This window comes from Sander vitreus, chromosome 19, assembly GCF_031162955.1.
Source record: "Sander vitreus isolate 19-12246 chromosome 19, sanVit1, whole genome shotgun sequence".
Lineage (NCBI taxonomy): Eukaryota > Metazoa > Chordata > Actinopteri > Perciformes > Percidae > Sander > Sander vitreus.
Genome location: NC_135873.1, coordinates 8,206,164 through 8,222,959, shown reverse-complemented (window position 1 = coordinate 8,222,959; position 16,796 = coordinate 8,206,164). Strand labels below are relative to the sequence as shown.

The 16,796-nt window shown below is 39.6% G+C and overlaps 2 protein-coding genes across 9 annotated transcripts; one reads left to right on the top strand and one right to left on the bottom strand.

Moving 5' to 3' along the window:
* The first annotated feature begins 1,342 nt into the window (after positions 1-1,342).
* Positions 1,343-5,844, top strand: gps2 (G protein pathway suppressor 2). Of its 6 annotated transcripts, none has more exons than XM_078275799.1 (11): positions 1,343-1,447; positions 1,979-2,096; positions 2,945-3,054; positions 3,200-3,315; positions 3,436-3,515; positions 3,621-3,700; positions 3,977-4,148; positions 4,439-4,522; positions 4,655-4,731; positions 5,082-5,189; positions 5,736-5,844. In XM_078275799.1, exons 2-11 carry the CDS (start codon positions 2,003-2,005, stop codon positions 5,826-5,828), a joined length of 1,014 nt encoding a protein of 337 aa, XP_078131925.1. In that variant the 5' UTR covers positions 1,343-1,447; positions 1,979-2,002; the 3' UTR covers positions 5,829-5,844. The 6 variants fall into 6 exon arrangements, with proteins under 6 accessions (XP_078131925.1, XP_078131930.1, XP_078131927.1 ...); XM_078275804.1 differs by having other exon boundaries at positions 1,345-1,447; positions 3,200-3,312; positions 5,094-5,189; XM_078275801.1 differs by having other exon boundaries at positions 1,396-1,559; positions 3,200-3,312.
* A 1,270-nt stretch (positions 5,845-7,114) lies between these two features.
* On the bottom strand, positions 7,115-16,591 carry LOC144534094 (eukaryotic translation initiation factor 5A-1). Of its 3 annotated transcripts, none has more exons than XM_078275796.1 (7): positions 16,188-16,591; positions 12,238-12,407; positions 11,520-11,624; positions 10,465-10,596; positions 8,900-8,942; positions 8,444-8,516; positions 7,115-7,688 (listed from the first exon to the last, which is right to left on the bottom strand). In XM_078275796.1, the coding sequence occupies exons 2-6, from the start codon at positions 12,403-12,405 to the stop codon at positions 8,491-8,493; spliced, it is 474 nt and encodes a 157-aa protein (XP_078131922.1). In that variant the 5' UTR covers positions 12,406-12,407; positions 16,188-16,591; the 3' UTR covers positions 7,115-7,688; positions 8,444-8,490. The 3 variants fall into 3 exon arrangements, with proteins under 3 accessions (XP_078131922.1, XP_078131921.1, XP_078131923.1); XM_078275795.1 differs by having other exon boundaries at positions 12,238-12,410; positions 16,188-16,590; XM_078275797.1 differs by lacking the exon at positions 8,900-8,942 and having other exon boundaries at positions 12,238-12,410; positions 16,188-16,589.
* Positions 16,592-16,796: the final 205 nt, after the last annotated feature.

Below are 16,796 nucleotides of genomic sequence, written 5' to 3'. Positions count from 1 at the left end.
GAAAATATTTAAGGATAGGAGTAGATGAATCTCCAATCTGATCATCCAATCATGCTATTCACTGTCCAATGTCAGATTGGTTGAAGGCCATTCACGCTGCATCACTCCCAAATGTGAGATTGGATGTAAGCCAATCACGGCGCACTTTTCTAATGGAAGAATAATGCTCAAACTCAGCGGGCATTTTTACTGCTTTATCTGTCAGTGACGTTAGCCAGACAACTCATCAACGTATTAAATGGCTAGCCATACACGTTTTAGGCTTATTTAGGCCTATCCGTCACACAAACAATCTTATCATTTTGTTGTATAGTGTCAGCTAAGCCTACGTTATATGGACATATAACTTCAGACAGCACAGCTCGCAGTTGCTAGGAAGCTGTCGTTTTTCTGGTGAGATTTTGTAAAAAGTAGCTACAGTAGGCTAGTAAGTAGCCTAGGCTAACATTAGTTATAAGCGGTGGTAACCAACATTAATCGGTGAAATGTAAGTAGCCTACATTTACTATTAAATAACGTTACTGCACTTAACTACAAAATACGCCAGAGTCATCCACAGCCTGAAAAGAAAAGAAAAAAACAGATTAGCAGCATAATTTGCCCTCATCAACATCCTCCCTCCTCCCTGTCTCATCTGAGTCAGCGTTATTCTCACATTGGAAAGAAGCGCCGTGATTGGCATGCATTCAATCTGACATTGGACAGATGAGATTGCAAGCGTCTTCGGCTGATAACCAGAATGTTGATGGTTCAAGCCCGCCCATGGACTGAGAAAAAAAAAAAAATCATTATTAACCTTATAACAGATTATCTCTGTTGTCCTGAATTGTATTCAGATGTGCATTCTCAGTAGTAGTTAATTGTTTAAGAATACTACAGTTTTCTTTAAATTCATATTTGATATAATTGTTTTTTTTTAAAAGTAATAAGGGATATCTGTTAGACCACTTGCATTATGATATTTGGCCATTAAATTGATAGACTTGGTCAGATAAGAAGTGACTAACTAGATTTTTTTTTTTAAACCATGTCAATTATGTAGCTAAATGGTGGACATTTAAAAATATACGATATTCTTTTAAGATCTATAATAATATTTTTCTGAGGAGCGTCTTATAATGTGTCCATAGTATAGGAATCCTAGTAAGAAAGGATGTTTAAGTTTTCTTATTTAGACTGGGGGATCTGAGGAATGACTGAGGTAACGGATTTATATTGGAAAATAGACATCACCAGTGGGAGGCAGCAATGCTCTATCAGTGCCTAGTCTGCCGGAAAAGAAAAAAGAAGAATGGCTGAGGTCTCTGCATAGACAGTATATAACAAGAGGGTCTCTGCCAAAGTACAAGGGAAACTACAATTCCCAAAAAGCAATTCGGTGTCCTTTGCACCCGGAAGCGCAACATCATCACCCGGGCTGAAAACCTTTCGTCTGTTTATATTTTGGGTAAATGTTTTTAATGTATCTTGTTCAACTGCTCCAGACACAGTCAATTCACCTCAAATTGAAAACCGCAAGACGGTTAGGTTCTTATTGAACGACTCTCAAAGCAACAAAAGTAAGATGTCTTGTCCTTTATTACTCCGCCACAGTAGACTTAACGTTAGAATAGATAACGTAACCATAAGATGCGTAATGTTAGTGCTAAGCAGTTAGCTGGCTAACGTTAACTCCAGTTAACGTTTGTTCATGGGGATGTTGGAAAAAAAAAAAAGGTTGCCGCTGGTTTGCATATTTAAGCTCCACATATCTTCGTCTTAAATTATACCACAGTTTACAGCAGCTAAATCTAACAATGCGAACTTAGCTGTTAGCCGAATAGCAGCTAACCTAGGCCTTTAACCCTTGACGTTGTTACACCTGTGGTATTCCTACTGGTTAACGTTACACTACGATTGAGATATAGATAATCGACACCATTACATGAACCCCGGATATTTCTTGTAACATTTTACCACTGTTCTGTATCTACACCAGCTGGCCCCTCCGCTGCCTGTTACCATGCCTGCCCTGCTGGACAGACCCAAGCTGTCCAACGCGATGGCCAGAGCCCTCCACAAGCACATCATGAGGGAGAGGGAGCGCAAGAGACAAGGTGCGCAGTGTGTTTTAAAACTAGAATAGCCGAGTGTGCACTGTCACAACTGAAGAGGTAGACGTGTTGTACTTCTGACTGGCTGCAAATACTACGTGTCACTAAAAAATAATGTGGTTGCGTTTCATGAATTCCCATTTATTTAGTCTATTTTACTTCTGCAATAATGACTCTGAATGCTGCCTCCCAACTTTAGAACATACCCCAGCATCTACTTAATTCTTCTCCTAAGTATGCATCTTTCTGTACTCACTCAGAAATACTATGATTATTACGTATTGTGTGATAAGTGTTATTGGTGTCTGTCTACGTGCAATACTTCAGGCATCTCCACAACCTAAAATATTCACTTTAGGATATTCTGAAACCATAAAATCCAGCAGCTAATGTCATTTTATTTCTAAATATTATAATAATAATAATAATAATAATATATACTACACATAGGATAGTGGGTCAGAATAGCCAGAAAAGCATGCTGGCTTGCATACTGCAAAATCCGACCGAATGCAGTAGGACATCCTGGTATTTTTGACACACTGCATTTTACGTGCTCTTTATTGGGACATACTAAATCTTTTTCTGGTCTACAAAAAGAGCATGGTAGTATGGGTATTGGAGGCAGGACATTTAAATTAATTAATTATCAAAATTGGTGGACATATCATTAGAAACCCATTTCAGTATAGTGCAATACGTATTAATTAAATTATTAAGTTCTGCAGAATGAATATATTCTCATCTAAGTTTATACATAAGTACATTTTATTTCTCATAATTTCTTTTAACTAAGGGATTTGAACCTGTTTTTCACCACCACTGAACAACATTATTATCTAATCTTTCAGAGGAGGAAGAGGTGGATAAAATGATGGAGCAGAAGATGAAAGAGGAGGAAGAGAGGAAGAGGACAAAAGAAATAGAGGAGAGGATGTCTTTGGAGGAAACCAAAGAACAGGTTGGGGAAAAAAATTAAACATTTCAACTGCAATGTGTGCTTCCAACTCCATGTGGCTTTTCCATCTTACCTTGGGTTGGGACAAAAAATATATGGACATTTTGTTTTCTTATGCTATGATTCCCAACCCCAAACTAAACTTTAGGTAATGAAGATGGGGGAGAAACTTCAGGGACTCCAAGAAGAGAAACACCAGCTCTTCTTACAGCTCAAGAAAGTACTTCACGAAGAGGAAAAGAGGCGCAGAAAGGAGCAGAGGTAGTAAGGATGACGCAGCTTTTCAGTACTTTCAGTACATAACGGTATGACAGAATTTTTTATTAAACCCAGAAGTTTACTTAAAGTATTTTTGGTATTCAGTTGCATTTTTGTCCTTTCCAGCGATATCACAACATTGACATCAGCCAGCTACCAGCCCAGCCTGCCCATGCACTCAGGGCAGCACCTCCTCAGTATTCAAGGTAAGGCAGTTTTCAAGTATTATGCCTAACCTATTTGGTTATCTGGAAAATTGTCTTTTTGACATTATTAGTATTACAATTGATCTTTCTCTTTGCCTCTCTTAGGCAGTCCAGTCAGCCACAGTCGACCTGGTGCGCTACTTGGAGAACGTAACAAACAGCTGTTCCCAGCGTCTGTGATTCCAGTAAGTAAAGGGCGTGTTTCACTCAAAGAACCAATGTCTTTGCATAAAATATCTAAAATAACTTGCCGCAGATACTTGATTTCCAGAGATATGTAATTTCTTTGAGTCCTGTGTATTTAGAATTTCCATCCATCCATCTTCGTCCGCTTAGAATTTGTCTCTGATTTTTTTTTTTTTTTTCCTCCATTTTACACCTTTTAATCCATGTGCCTTAGGAGATGCAAGCATTGTGTATTACACTATTCAACCCTCCTCCTGCTTCTCCTTCGCTTTTAGGCACGTCACTATCAGACGCCCGGTTTCAGCTCGGGCTCAGCAGAGCATGGACAGTTCAGCGGGAGCCAAGGGGTCCATGAGCCCTACGGGGTGGCTCAGGCCCAGCATCCCTCCACCTACGCCCCTGGACCATCAGTACCTGTCAGTTTCGCAAGCAGCTCTCAGATCAGAGGTAAAGGACACTTGTCCGTTTAAGTGACAGGGCTCACACGTCATCTGTAATATAAGGAAACTTGCACATTGAAATAAATTAATATTTGGAGTGTAGTACATACAGTCTGAGATTTCTCTTCAGGTTTTTTGTAACCCGGATATAAATTCCCTAGTTCAGTAGCTTTTCCTTGGGATTACATTGTCCTTCATGCTTGTTGTGACATGCTCAGATCAATCATTTTAACCACATGAAAGTGGACTTCAGTGATTGTTATAAGACAAAGCTTATTGGCTTTTGTTCTCCCACAGGTGCGTCTGCGTTTCAGGCCATGCAGTACCTCCCCCACCAGCAGGCTGGCTACCCCGTCCACGGTCACTTCACCTCCCAGCCTGGTCAGTTCATCTGTTGTTGTCGTCATCATCCTTGTGTTCCCACTGCTGTTTCATTGCTAACCTGAATGTAAGCTCTGTATTTGATGTAAATGATTGTTTGATCATAAACAGTAACCGTTTTATCTCATGCAGGATACATTCCCGGAGCAGGAATACCCCTCCAGAAGCAGCTGGAACACGCCAACCAACAGTCCGGCTTTACCGATGCAGTAAGAAATGAAATATCAACACATTACTAATGTGTGTATATATAGGCTTCATTCAAGCATAGGCTACACAAATTGAGAATTTTGAGACCCTTGATTAAAAAAAGTATTGGATAATGTATTAAAAAAAAGAGGGATAGTGTTTTAAAATGTTGAAGTCCTACACAAGATAATATTATGTCTAATTTGTATCAGACAGAACATAAAATGTATTAAAGTTTGCGCTTAAATATCTACTAATGTGCCATTGTCTAAATGGTGGAAGCAGCTGGCATAAGCTTTATTCACCTGCCTTGTACTTCAGGTCATCACTTCCTTATCTGATTACATTTTTTTTTTGTTCCGTCTTGTTGATATTCTCACAGGGTACTTTGAGGCCCATGCATCCACCAGCCATGCATCCTTCTGCTCCAGGGCTGCTGCCCACACCATCGATGGCGGTCCAGATTCCCACCGCAAAGGTGAATCTCGAAAGACAGACATACAGACAGACAGACACCTACCTCTCTTTTCATTAAACCATTCATCACAGCTTTTCCTCTGGCGTCAGCCTGAAGCCTCATCAAACAGTGTTGTCTTCTTGTGTGTAATGAGCATCCCAGCCTCACAGGGCTGCTGCCATGGCTGTAGACCTTCAGGTTTGTCTACACATGACCACCAGATTGTGCTAGCTTTTTTTAACTAGAGGGCAGTGGTGCTAAGACCTGCGACAATTGCTTCTTTGGTCGTTGCATTTTACCTTTACCTGGGCTTCCAGCTGGGTCCAGTCTGATTATGAGGTTATAATGTATTGTTTTAGAGCTGCTCCCAAACCCACGTTTGCGCTGTGCTTAGAATGTGCTTGGTTACTTCATGTCTTGCTTAGAAATCATTTTCCATCTTCTAGTTTTGTTTTTCCGTCATGATGTCTTTCTGTTTATGATGATGACTCTATTTACTGAAGAAAAAAAAAAGAAAGATAAAAATACAGGTCATTTCATCATGTTATTCCATGTTTCCATCAACAGGCCCCATTCCAGAGCTCTCCCCAGGGTGCTCCTCGCCACGGCTTCCTCCCACACAGCCAGAGCGGGCAGAGGTTCTACCACCATGGCAAGTAACTCGTAGCCACCTTCACCTTCATCTTCACTGAGACTTCACAGCTTCGCTCAAGATTCTGGAAAACCTTTTGGACGAGTAATGGATCGACTTCCTCAAAAAAGGAATTTGGCTGAATTATGCCACGTTCTTTGCGTTTTTTATTTTCTGTACAGTATCTTTTATTTTATTTTTTTTTTATTTTTTATTTTTTTTTAAACTTTGATAATGAGTGATTAGCAGTCCTCATGCTTGTGTGCTTCTGTTAAAATCCAACTTTGAGTTTTACATCACTTCAAATGTTAATTTGTTAAATAGATTATTTTCCCTACCCTGTAAAGCCGTTCTGGAGGTGCATTACTGCACTAAAATGTTAAGATCTTGTATAAACCAAGACTACATGAAGTAGAGCTTATTCTTTGTATAATAACGTTCATAATTCCGACATCAGTGGAGTGTTCCATTTCTCTGCAGTGGCTTTGCTCACTAAAAAATAGGGGGGGGGGGACAGAATAGTCAGCAACATTTAAATTGAATTTGGAGTACGTGGAATAAAAAAACATGTTTCCGCTAGACACGCACCCTGATAATCACTACTAAAACTGAAACGCATTGACTTAACTAAAAGAATCTATTTCACTGTGTTGTTGACTTCTGGTTGATCGCATTCGACCTGTTAGGGTTGGTTACCACTAATTAAATCAACAAGATGACCATTGTTGTAACAAAATGATGGAGGATTTCCAGTGTTTTTTTGCGTTGTCCTCTTCTACAGAATAAATGAAGTCTGAGTGTCTGCTGTTTTAAAGTTTTTATGTTGCTAAATAAAATGATGAGCAAACGCCACTTCCAACAGTTTGTGTCATGTGTTGGCCATGGAGACATTCTGCACAGTTTGGATTTGAACACGAAGTAAGGATACCAAACAAGTACACACAAGTTATCTGCCTCCTGAATCATCGCTCAAGGTTCAGGAGTACGCCAAATTATATCCCACTCATATTCTCCAGAGAGCTCAGTGTAAAGTGGTTCTGGAAGAGCGAATTACTTTTTAACAGATGAGAATTTCTTGTTGAAGCAGGGTTTTTTAAAGATCATTTTATGCCTTTATAGACAGGACAGCTGAAGACATGAAAGGGAGAATGACATGCAGCAAAGGGCCGCAGGTCTGAGTCAAACCCAGGTCCGCCGCGTCGAGGAGTAAACCTCTCTATATGGGCACACACTCTACCAACTGAGCTATCCGGGCTCCCTAGTTTTCTTTTTGACACTTCAAATTCTGGAGACGAAAAGAAACGGAACCTTGGTGTGCCATGTTGGTAACCTTTGTTTAATAGACAGGTGATAAAGTAAACAGCAGGAGGGGCTTGTTCAGATCTCCAAAATAAAAGTTGAATACAGAAAAGATGAAACCTAGGATTCAATCCTGTAATAGCACACACTGAACAAGCCTCAACAGAACAATGCAGATCCAGAGGTGAAGCCCTTTATAAAACAGGGGAACGTATATAACAAAAAAAAAAACAGTTATGACATTACCACCACCTTTCTTTTCCCTGATGGTAGGTAGCTACTGAAGATCTGTAGACTTAATCAATAGTGAGAGAACTTCCTCTACACCTCTGACCTTTTAATCTATTTACATCTGTTTGTCCAGACTCAGATGTGGTTTTATGTGTGCATGTATGTAGCGAATGTTTGTTTACCGTTAGACATTTCCAATTCTTTTCTAATTGAACCCCAAATAGGGTCAGAAAATAGAGAGTATGAAAAACAAAGACAAAAAGAAAGAGAAAATAGGGGTGTGTGTGTGTGTGGGGGGGGTAGCATTGACGAGGCAATATTTCCTCCTTTTTCCTAGGTCCAGCGCATCTCGTTTGCCCCTGAAACAGAAATACCCAACAATTACAACAATGCTACAAGCTGTTTCTTAGAGGAATACTGGAAGCAACTGGCTACATGAGGCTGTAAAATGAAGTGCAACCCACAGAACAAAATACATCATTGCTCAAAAGTACAATATGAACCATAAGCTTTTATTTATATTCGATGCTACGTAAAAATGATACACATGCTCATAATAGTGTTAACATGAGACAAAAAAAACACATTAAGGGGTAGGCAAATCCACAGTGGCACACTGCTCAGTAACCATCACTTCATACAGGCTTCAAATTTTGATTACACTCATGAAATAAGTTACATTTCGTCAATTAGAAATCTTAAAATTTCAGCTGATCTCTAGTATGTACAGTTTAAACAAACATACATGAAAAAGTCATTGTGCAATAATATGGAAAACTTGGATATATCCAGTGTAGTGGATATGCATAATTGTAAATATAATATTTTTTTATCATATAGAAGGTCAAATCTAAACATCCAACTTCGGCCTTGGAACTTGTTGACAGGAGTTGCCTTCCCCTCGGTCCAATGATGAACTGTGCATGTATATGACATCACACACACTTGCACTGGCATGGCACGTGCTGGTGGCTTGTGGTGTAACACCCAAACACACACACACACACACACACACACACAGCCACACACTCCTCTTCAGGCAGGCTGGGGTCAGGCGGTAGTTGGGGGGTGAGAAGACAGCTAAATGTTGACACAGCTGTAGCTCTGTATTTACCTGCAGTGGCTTATTTATTCACGGATTTGATGCTAATTGCAGCTTCTTCATCCATTGCATTTAGAACAGTGATCTAAAAGAGGAAAAAATATATACGATTTTTAAGTATATTTAACTTTTTAAGAAGTTAGTTTCTTCCTGCTTTTTTCATGTGATCACTTTGGCGCTAAAAGTTTAAAAGTTGAATAGAAGACGTACCTGCCCAGTGGGCCCAGGTCATTTGAGTTTACCTTTATCTTAATCCCAGGTCATGGGCATCAATCTGGCTACAATTTGAAAATAAAGTTAAGAAACGTGCTGCCTGAAGTCAAATTTTATTATATTGATTCTCAAATGTGAGGATTTTATGTTTAAAATGATTATTTGGCATGGCCCTGTTGGATCAGTGGGTAGAGCAGGTGCACGTATACTGAGAGGTTTATTCCTTGATGCAGAGGTCCAGGGTTCAAATCTGACCTGTGATGATTTTCTGCATGTCTTCCCCATCTCTCTCACCTTGCTGTCCTGTCAAAAATTAAAGGCGGAAAAAGCCCCAAAAATAATCTTTAAAATGATTATTTGGGGCTTTGGACTGTTGGAAAATATCACATGACTCTGGATCTTGAAATAATTTTCCTTGCTACAATGTCTCAGATCGTCAATTCTATATCAGCTAGCTGTAGTGTGAGCACGACGATTCCTAATGTTTAGAGTCTATTACTGCGTTAAAGGAACATGCCGACTTATTGGGACTTTAGCTTATTCACAGTATCCCCCAGAGTTAGATAAGTCGATACATACCCTTCTCATCTCTGTGCGTGTTGTAACTCTGTCTGACGCCCCCAGCGCTAGCTAAGCCTAGCACAGATCCTGGAGGTAACCGGTTCCAACTAGCCTACTGCTCCGAATAAGTGACAAAATAACGCCAACATGTTCCTATTTACATGTTGTGATTTGTATAGACACAGGGTGTACAAATAACAAGGTCATATGAGACAGCTGTCTTCTAACCGTATACAAACTGGGAACTATATTCTCAGAAAGGCGAAGCACTGCTACTTCTGCTACTTGGGTGGAGTGATTTGCTAGCACCCCCGTGAAGCCCTGTGGTGAGGAGCAGAGAGTTCTCCTGGAGTTCACTCAGAGTTGGAGTAATAGAGTCAACAATTACTAGATAGTAAAAGCATAGAGACCTTGTTATTTGTACACCCTGTGTCTATACAAATCACAACATGTAAATAGGAAGTCTTATCTAACCCCCAGAGTTAGATAAGTTGATACATACCCTTCTCATCTCCGTGCATGTTGTAACTCTGTCTGATGCCCCCAGCACTAGCTTAGCCTAGCACAGATCCTGGAGGTAACCGGTTCCAACTAGCCTACTGCTCCGAATAAGTGACAAAATAACGCCAACATGTTCCTATTTACATGTTGTGATTTGTATAGACACAGGGTGTAAAAATAACAAGGTCTCTATGCTTTTACTATCTAGTAATTGTTGACTCTATTACTCCAACTCTGAGTGAACTCCAGGAGAACTCTCTGCTCCTCACCACAGGGCTTCACGGGGGTGCTAGCAAATCACTCCGCCCAAGTAGCAGAAGTAGCAGTGCTTCGCCTTTCTGAGAATATAGTTCCCAGTTTGTACACGGTTAGAAGACGGCTGTCTCATATGACCTTGTTATTTGTACACCCTGTGTCTATACAAATCACAACATGTAAATAGGAACATATTGGCGTTATTTTGTCACTTATTCGGAGCAGTAGGCTAGTTGGAACCGGTTACCTCCAGGATCTGTGCTAGGCTTAGCTAGCGCTGGGGGCGTCAGACAGAGTTACAACATGCACGGAGATGAGAAGGGTATGTATCGACTTATCTAACTCTGGGGGTTACGGTGAATAAGCTAAAGTCCCAATAAGTCGGCATGCTCCTTTAACTAAAACAATGAATGATGCTCTCCACACCACAATGATAACACCTAGTTTCAGAACAGGCAAAGTAGACAGTAGAAAAGAATGTGAGATGAGGTGACAGCACTGACCAAGATCTCGTCTCCGGCTTCATGCTTGCTCTCTATCTCTTTGCCCAGGTCTCCCTCGGGAATCCTCAGGTCCTCTCTCACCTCCCCGTTGTCCTGGAGCAGGGACAGGTAGCCCTCTTGGATCCCAATCAACTGGCAGAGGGAAACATTGGAAACAACAGAAAAGAGTAAGTATTTTGATACATGCAGGCATTATCTTTTTCCTCTTTCTGTTCCTGAACTAGCCACTGAACTAACTGGTGGTGTCTTAGTGTGCACGTGTGATTCATATGTTTATTATTGTAGCATACATAACGTTTATTTTATGTACAAACATTTCAGTTTGAATGGTTGCCATTACGCAAACTGTTTTGACTTCATGACTATTTTTGCTTGTTCCACTCAGTATCATATAATCTGACTTTTTCCTCACCTGGAAGTGTGTTATTTGAAAGAAGTGGTTGTGTACCTGACCAAATGTTCTGAGTAGTAGTATGGAACAGACTCTGGTAATATTGTATTTTGTAATGCACTACAATGGTACTGTTAACACACTGCACATAGCTGTTCATACTGTACATATCTGTCTATATGGTTCATACTAAATATCCATATTTTATTCTGTTTTTCTTAAAATAATACACTGCATGTATGAAATTACATTTTTACTACTATTACAATGTTACTGCTGCTACATTGCACATATCTGTACATGTTGTTCATACATTGTTCTTATTACATAGCCATATTTATTGCGCACTTATAAGGTAATTGCTAATACACTGCACACATTTATATTTAATTTATATTACTCTAAACCACCTTCTGTAAACCAACTTTACACTACTGTCTACACTGCACTATATTTCTTGTCCTGTCTATACTTGAATATCACATTGCACTTTTCTGCTCTTTTTGCACTTCTGGTTGGACGCAAACTGCATTTTGTTGTCTTTGTACTTGCACAATGACAATAAAGTTGAATCTAATCTAATCTAATCTAATCTAATATTGTATTTTAACAATATACTGGATTACGAGCTGCTGTCTCTTCAGCCCCTCCACAGCTGTCTCACCTGGTAATCCATTCTCCGGATGTTGGGGACGTCCATGTTGTGGGTGGAGGGACAGATATCTTCATACTTCTTACCAGAGAAGATGTCGATACCAACCAGGTGGACCTGCGCCAGCACAAAACACACAGAAAAAATGACAATCAGTTTTCTAACTGAAGTGTATCTTAAAACAAAATATCCACTTTAGAGAAGAAATTTTTTTTTATTATTAATTATTATTATATTATTATTATAAATTAATTTCCAATGAGTAAAGCTTGATAAGTGCTTGAGTGACCTCTATCCTACCTACTATCCTTTAAAAAAGTGTAGTTGGGTATGTAAGTGTAATAACTGTACCACATTTAAACATAATTTATAAAACATAAACCTTTCCAAATACTAAATATTTGTAGCAATGGAAACTGTAACCCAGCAGGGACACTTTACTGTTCTTGTACAGGCTGAAAGTGTCCATTAATGTACATTAATAGTAATGACTGTGATCTAGTGTTTATTGCAGAGATAGATGGATAGTTTGTAGAGTGATAATTCATTGAAATTCTCCCTCGGGTAAACCTGTAGCAAAAACAGTTTAAAAACTGCACAATATTTTTATCAAAGTGAGTCCACGTTGGAAATAAATGTAGTTATTTGTCTGAGTCGTGCATCTAAGTCCTGCAATAATGTTCTCGGACATCAGCATCGCTTGTGTCCCAGCACTTCAAGATTTAATGACCTTAGCGTGGCCGTGCTTGCCAGTCTTGGAGGTGGACATCTCGACGATCTTGCAGGGTCGGCCTTTCAGCACAACAAAGCCATTTTTACGCAGGGCCGAGCACTGCATGGGGAAGGTGGCGGATGCCCCGGCATCACCTGAGGTGAAGTCCAGATCTTGGTCTGCCATGCCTGCTGTGGAGGCCAGCACACAGGATGCAGACATAAAAATATATGTTCATGGTTGATTCAGGAAAATGACAGCAGGCACAGTTACCATGAGATCTAGGAGGTGTTTTCACTTCATATTGTGACATAGGACAAAATGCTGTATGGGATGACGATTTAGTGATGCAATTTTCAGATTGATCTGACTGAAATCAGTTCGTCATGCATTTACTAAGACTGGGGAATTTGATGATACTGTTGTTGGATATGATACCAAAACAATACTTTTTCCATGCCTTATTTTGATAAATATGAACATGTTTTTCTATGAAACTGTTTTCATCAAACGTAAAGGGCGTTTTCCAAACCCTCAAACATGTTCCCTAAACACAACCATAAAAGAATTTGCCTAAAGAAAACACAGTATAAAACTGCCAAAATTATTATTTAAAACAGTAAATATCTGATTAAAGGATAAGTAAACAAGACTACAAATATGTCCAGGCGTTCAATACCAACTTTTGATACTTGTCAGTTTTAGATACATTGTACAGTATTTAGATTGATATTGATTTATCAGCCACACAGAAAGAAATTGTCAAACTTACTGTAATATTTAATGTTATCTTCTTACTCTATCGCCTGGTGTTTACTGGGGCTGATTTAACTATTGACTTTCAGGTCAGACTCAACTTCATTGTGGTACACACACTGGATGTATATTTGGATTTAAGGAGTAAGTAATATCTATACAGTATAGTCCATGAAGTAAGACAAGCAGCCCGGGCTGCCTGGTGAATAGCTGTCAGTATTGTAGCAGACTGAGATGGAAAGTGAATGGAGAGTTGGCTGGTGATATCAATTAAAACTTGGGGGTGCAAAGGAAGTCACACATTCATATAATGCCGAGCTAAATAAAGCAGCAGAAACATGGCACCTGTTAGCCAAACCAAGCCCAGTCCTACTGTAAAAAAAAAAATAAAAAAATCAGAAAATCAATAAAAGTAAAAATTGGAGTTTAATAGGCTATTTAGCTGCAATTTGAGTAATCAATGTTCGTGGAAAACTCGTCATTAACATAGCAGTGATGTAGCACACGAGCTACTTCACTACAAAAAGTGGATCAACTTACTCTAATGTTCAAGCAAATGAACATATTCCTTAAAAAAGAAAATTCAGAAGTTATGGGCTTTACTGCTCAATTAGAGTGGCTGTTGATCGGGTAAAACGTCAAACTAAAACGCTAATGACCCATTAATCCCACTCTTCCCGTCGTGTTCTGTCTTATTTTTACAGTCTATGTTTCAAACACACGGAGCTCTGAAGCAGACCCGTCCGCCGCTCTGAATCTGTCTCTTTAAGTACAGATGAGCAGTGTGTCTTCCGTGGTCAGTCAGTATGTATGCTATAGCAGCAGCTTCAGGTAAATACTATAGACGAACTCTGCTGCGTCCGTGCTCCGTGTATTTTGTACATTAAATTACTTTATTCTCGTAATATTACTCAAAACATCACCACTCTCCACATCTCATCCGAGGAACACAGATGGGATGAGTTATATTTTGAATGTGCAGAAAGGTTTGAACATGAGCAGAAATCTTGCTGAAACACATCTTGAGCTGTTAAAGTCGTAGATCAATTCAAATGAATGAATGTGCCATTGACGTGAGCAGGAGCCACATGCGCATTCAAAGAGGTTTCTTCCACACAAAAAGACACAAAGAGGATGAAGAATAAGTCATGCCTATATGTGTGTTGACCATAGACTGTAGCGCAGAGATAACATTAAATGAGAAAAGTGGATCTACAGAAGAATAAAATGTTGAAAGCTATACAGAATGCCTGAGAACCTTGCTGCATTATATTCCATTATGTTTTTATATTTCGAATTGTCACCTGTGTTTTCCTTTACATAGATAAAGACATTTCCACCATAACTTGGTGCAGAAAAATCACCAGAATGCAGGAAATGGGGAGACGTAGTGAGCCCTGTGGTTCTCCCACCACCTATTGCCTGCCTACCATAATAATAGTAATTCAATAAAACTCAGTGCTTTGTTAATATCTGTATTAACATCACATTTACACTTGCAAAAGAATAATAGTGTGCTTAGCAGGACTTTGAGAAGTGTGGATCCAGAAAAACAAGTAGAATTTGAACACACACACACACACACACACACACACACACACACTTCACGTGTTCCCATTAATAATAAATAATAATACATTTATTTTATTTACTTTAAAAGTCCTCAAAGGCACTTTACATGGTAAAGACAAGGAAAAATAATAACAAGATCAGTGTAACAACAACAGTAACAACTACAGATGCCATTAATCAGTTTTTTGGAAGTCACCTGCAAAAGAATAATAGTGTTCTTGACAGGACTTTGAGGGAGGTGTGGATCCAGAAAAAGAAAACACACACACACACACACACACACACACACACACACACACACACACACACACATAGGCTTCATTCACTCAAATCCTAGCATCATTTATCATAGAATTTCAAAAAAGAATTTTAAATTACTGCATGAACTTTCTTCATATTACTGGTTTCAAAACTGACGATACATAAAATAACCTTTGGTTTGTTGTTCTTCGATGAAAACGAAGTATTGTGGCATAGCACTAATAAAGGGGGGAAATAAATAGTTGGGCTATGTGATTACATCAAACCTTAAAGTTTTAATTCTAATAATAAAACACTTTCCTCTAAAACAAAAAAGAAAAAAAACTAATCCTAACACTTAACTGTCTTATTGCAAAACGATGAATAATCCTAACAAAAACCTTCATTTTATTTGTGTGAAGTCCGACACGACCCACTCCCATACATGCACACAACTGGCACACAAACACATACAATACTCCCTGCACTAAAAAAAACAACTAAGGGGGTTTATAAATGAATTCAAATGAATGAATGTATCATTGACGTGAGCAGGTGACACATGCACATTCAAAGAGGTTACTTTCCCAAACAAAAGACACAAAGAGAAGGACGAGTAAAGTATGCCTTCATGTATGTTGACTCAGCAGAGATAAAGAGGAAGTTGATCTACAGGAGAATATAGGCTATTTGAAAGCAATGCAGACTGTCTGAGAGCCTTACTGCATTATATTCCTTTATGTTTTTAGATATTGAATTGTCACCTGTGTTTTCCTTTACATAGGATACTGTAACCTGCAACCTTTGGGCAACTGGTCTAGCCTCTCTACCTCTGTGCTGCAACCCGCCCAAGTTTCCCACCTATGTTTTCTATCAGCCCAGGTTGAAACCGGCCCTGCCACATAGGCTAGTTAGTATCTATTATTTAACCACCTGTCATGATGTAAACGGCACATATAGCCTACACGTTAAACACTGGTGCGAAATGTAGAAAGATGAGGCTGACTGCGGCCTAGTGCGTACAGAACGTGTCCGCCGTCGTAGCTGGTCCACGGCCACGGAACATCCATGCGCACTGACTGCACTCGGGCCGGCCGAGGCCCTTCTGATGAAGAGAATCAAGTTCTCCAGGCAAAATAACAAAGCCACTTGAGCCTGTCGCGATATCAACGTCCGGAGACCTACAAACGGCCGTGGTTATTTAAATCCTACGCTGACTGTCAATAAACCCATACATAGCCTATAGAAATTGGTTGAATTCTGGCCCGATGGTGTACAATACTGACTAAGTTGAGACCGTTTGACTATGTTAGCCTCAGACAGGCATGTGCATAGGATATAACTCGTCTGCTCAGGCGCAAACACGCCCCGTCTATTGGATGTTTTGATAAGGAACTTACCCTAGTGGTAATAGCTCTCCTCTCTTATGTTATTTATCAGCCTTTCTTCCCTTTAATTCTCCCTCCTCCTCTTTGCCTCCCTGTATCCGTGCTCGTCTGGCCGGGGTCTGTCTCCTCCTCTGTGGCTCGTTTGCGATGTCGCTCCCTTTTTCTTTAGCTAACGTTATCTCTTTTATTTCTCTTTCATTCCTGTGGTTTCCGCTGGCCTCTCTTCTCCCCCTGCTTTGTAATCCAGATTACAGTTTACCTCGTAAAGAGGTAGCCTACAAGACTGTTAAAGTCTGCCACCAGGTCAAGAAGAATCACAGCCCTGAACCCTGCTGTCTTTAACGTCTGTAGCCTATACTCAACCTTCTCTGTCTCTTCTTCGCCCAGGTCCTCTCACCACTATCAGAACATCAAAAATTAACCTAAACACACGACTTCCCTTTGAAACTGTCAGAATAAAGTCCCTCATTAGTAAAAAACGTTATTACAATGTTATTGTGGAATCATGATAGTCTGCCCCGGAAAAAATATCTCTATTATTATTAAAAGAAAAAACTACTCGGCTATAGTTTGACATGTGCTGATAGCAATAGAGCTGTAATAACCACCAAATTGGTTGAT

What these genes read in the sequence shown, in the direction of transcription:
- gps2 (XM_078275799.1), top strand. Translation starts at nt 2,003, where the DNA reads ATGCCTGCCCTGCTGGACAGACCCAAGCTGTCCAACGCGATGGCCAGA. An exon ending in GAGGGAGCGCAAGAGACAAG is followed by an intron (nt 2,097 to 2,944) that starts GTGCGCAGTGTG and finishes CTAATCTTTCAG; the next exon opens with AGGAGGAAGAGGTGGATAAA. An exon ending in TGGAGGAAACCAAAGAACAG is followed by an intron (nt 3,055 to 3,199) that starts GTTGGGGAAAAA and finishes ACTAAACTTTAG; the next exon opens with GTAATGAAGATGGGGGAGAA.
- LOC144534094 (XM_078275796.1), bottom strand. Translation starts at nt 12,405, where the DNA reads ATGGCAGACCAAGATCTGGACTTCACCTCAGGTGATGCCGGGGCATCC. An exon ending in GCAAGCACGGCCACGCTAAG is followed by an intron (nt 11,625 to 12,237) that starts GTCATTAAATCT and finishes GTGCTGGCGCAG; the next exon opens with GTCCACCTGGTTGGTATCGA. An exon ending in AAGCCGGAGACGAGATCTTG is followed by an intron (nt 8,943 to 10,464) that starts GTCAGTGCTGTC and finishes TTGACAGGACAG; the next exon opens with CAAGGTGAGAGAGATGGGGA.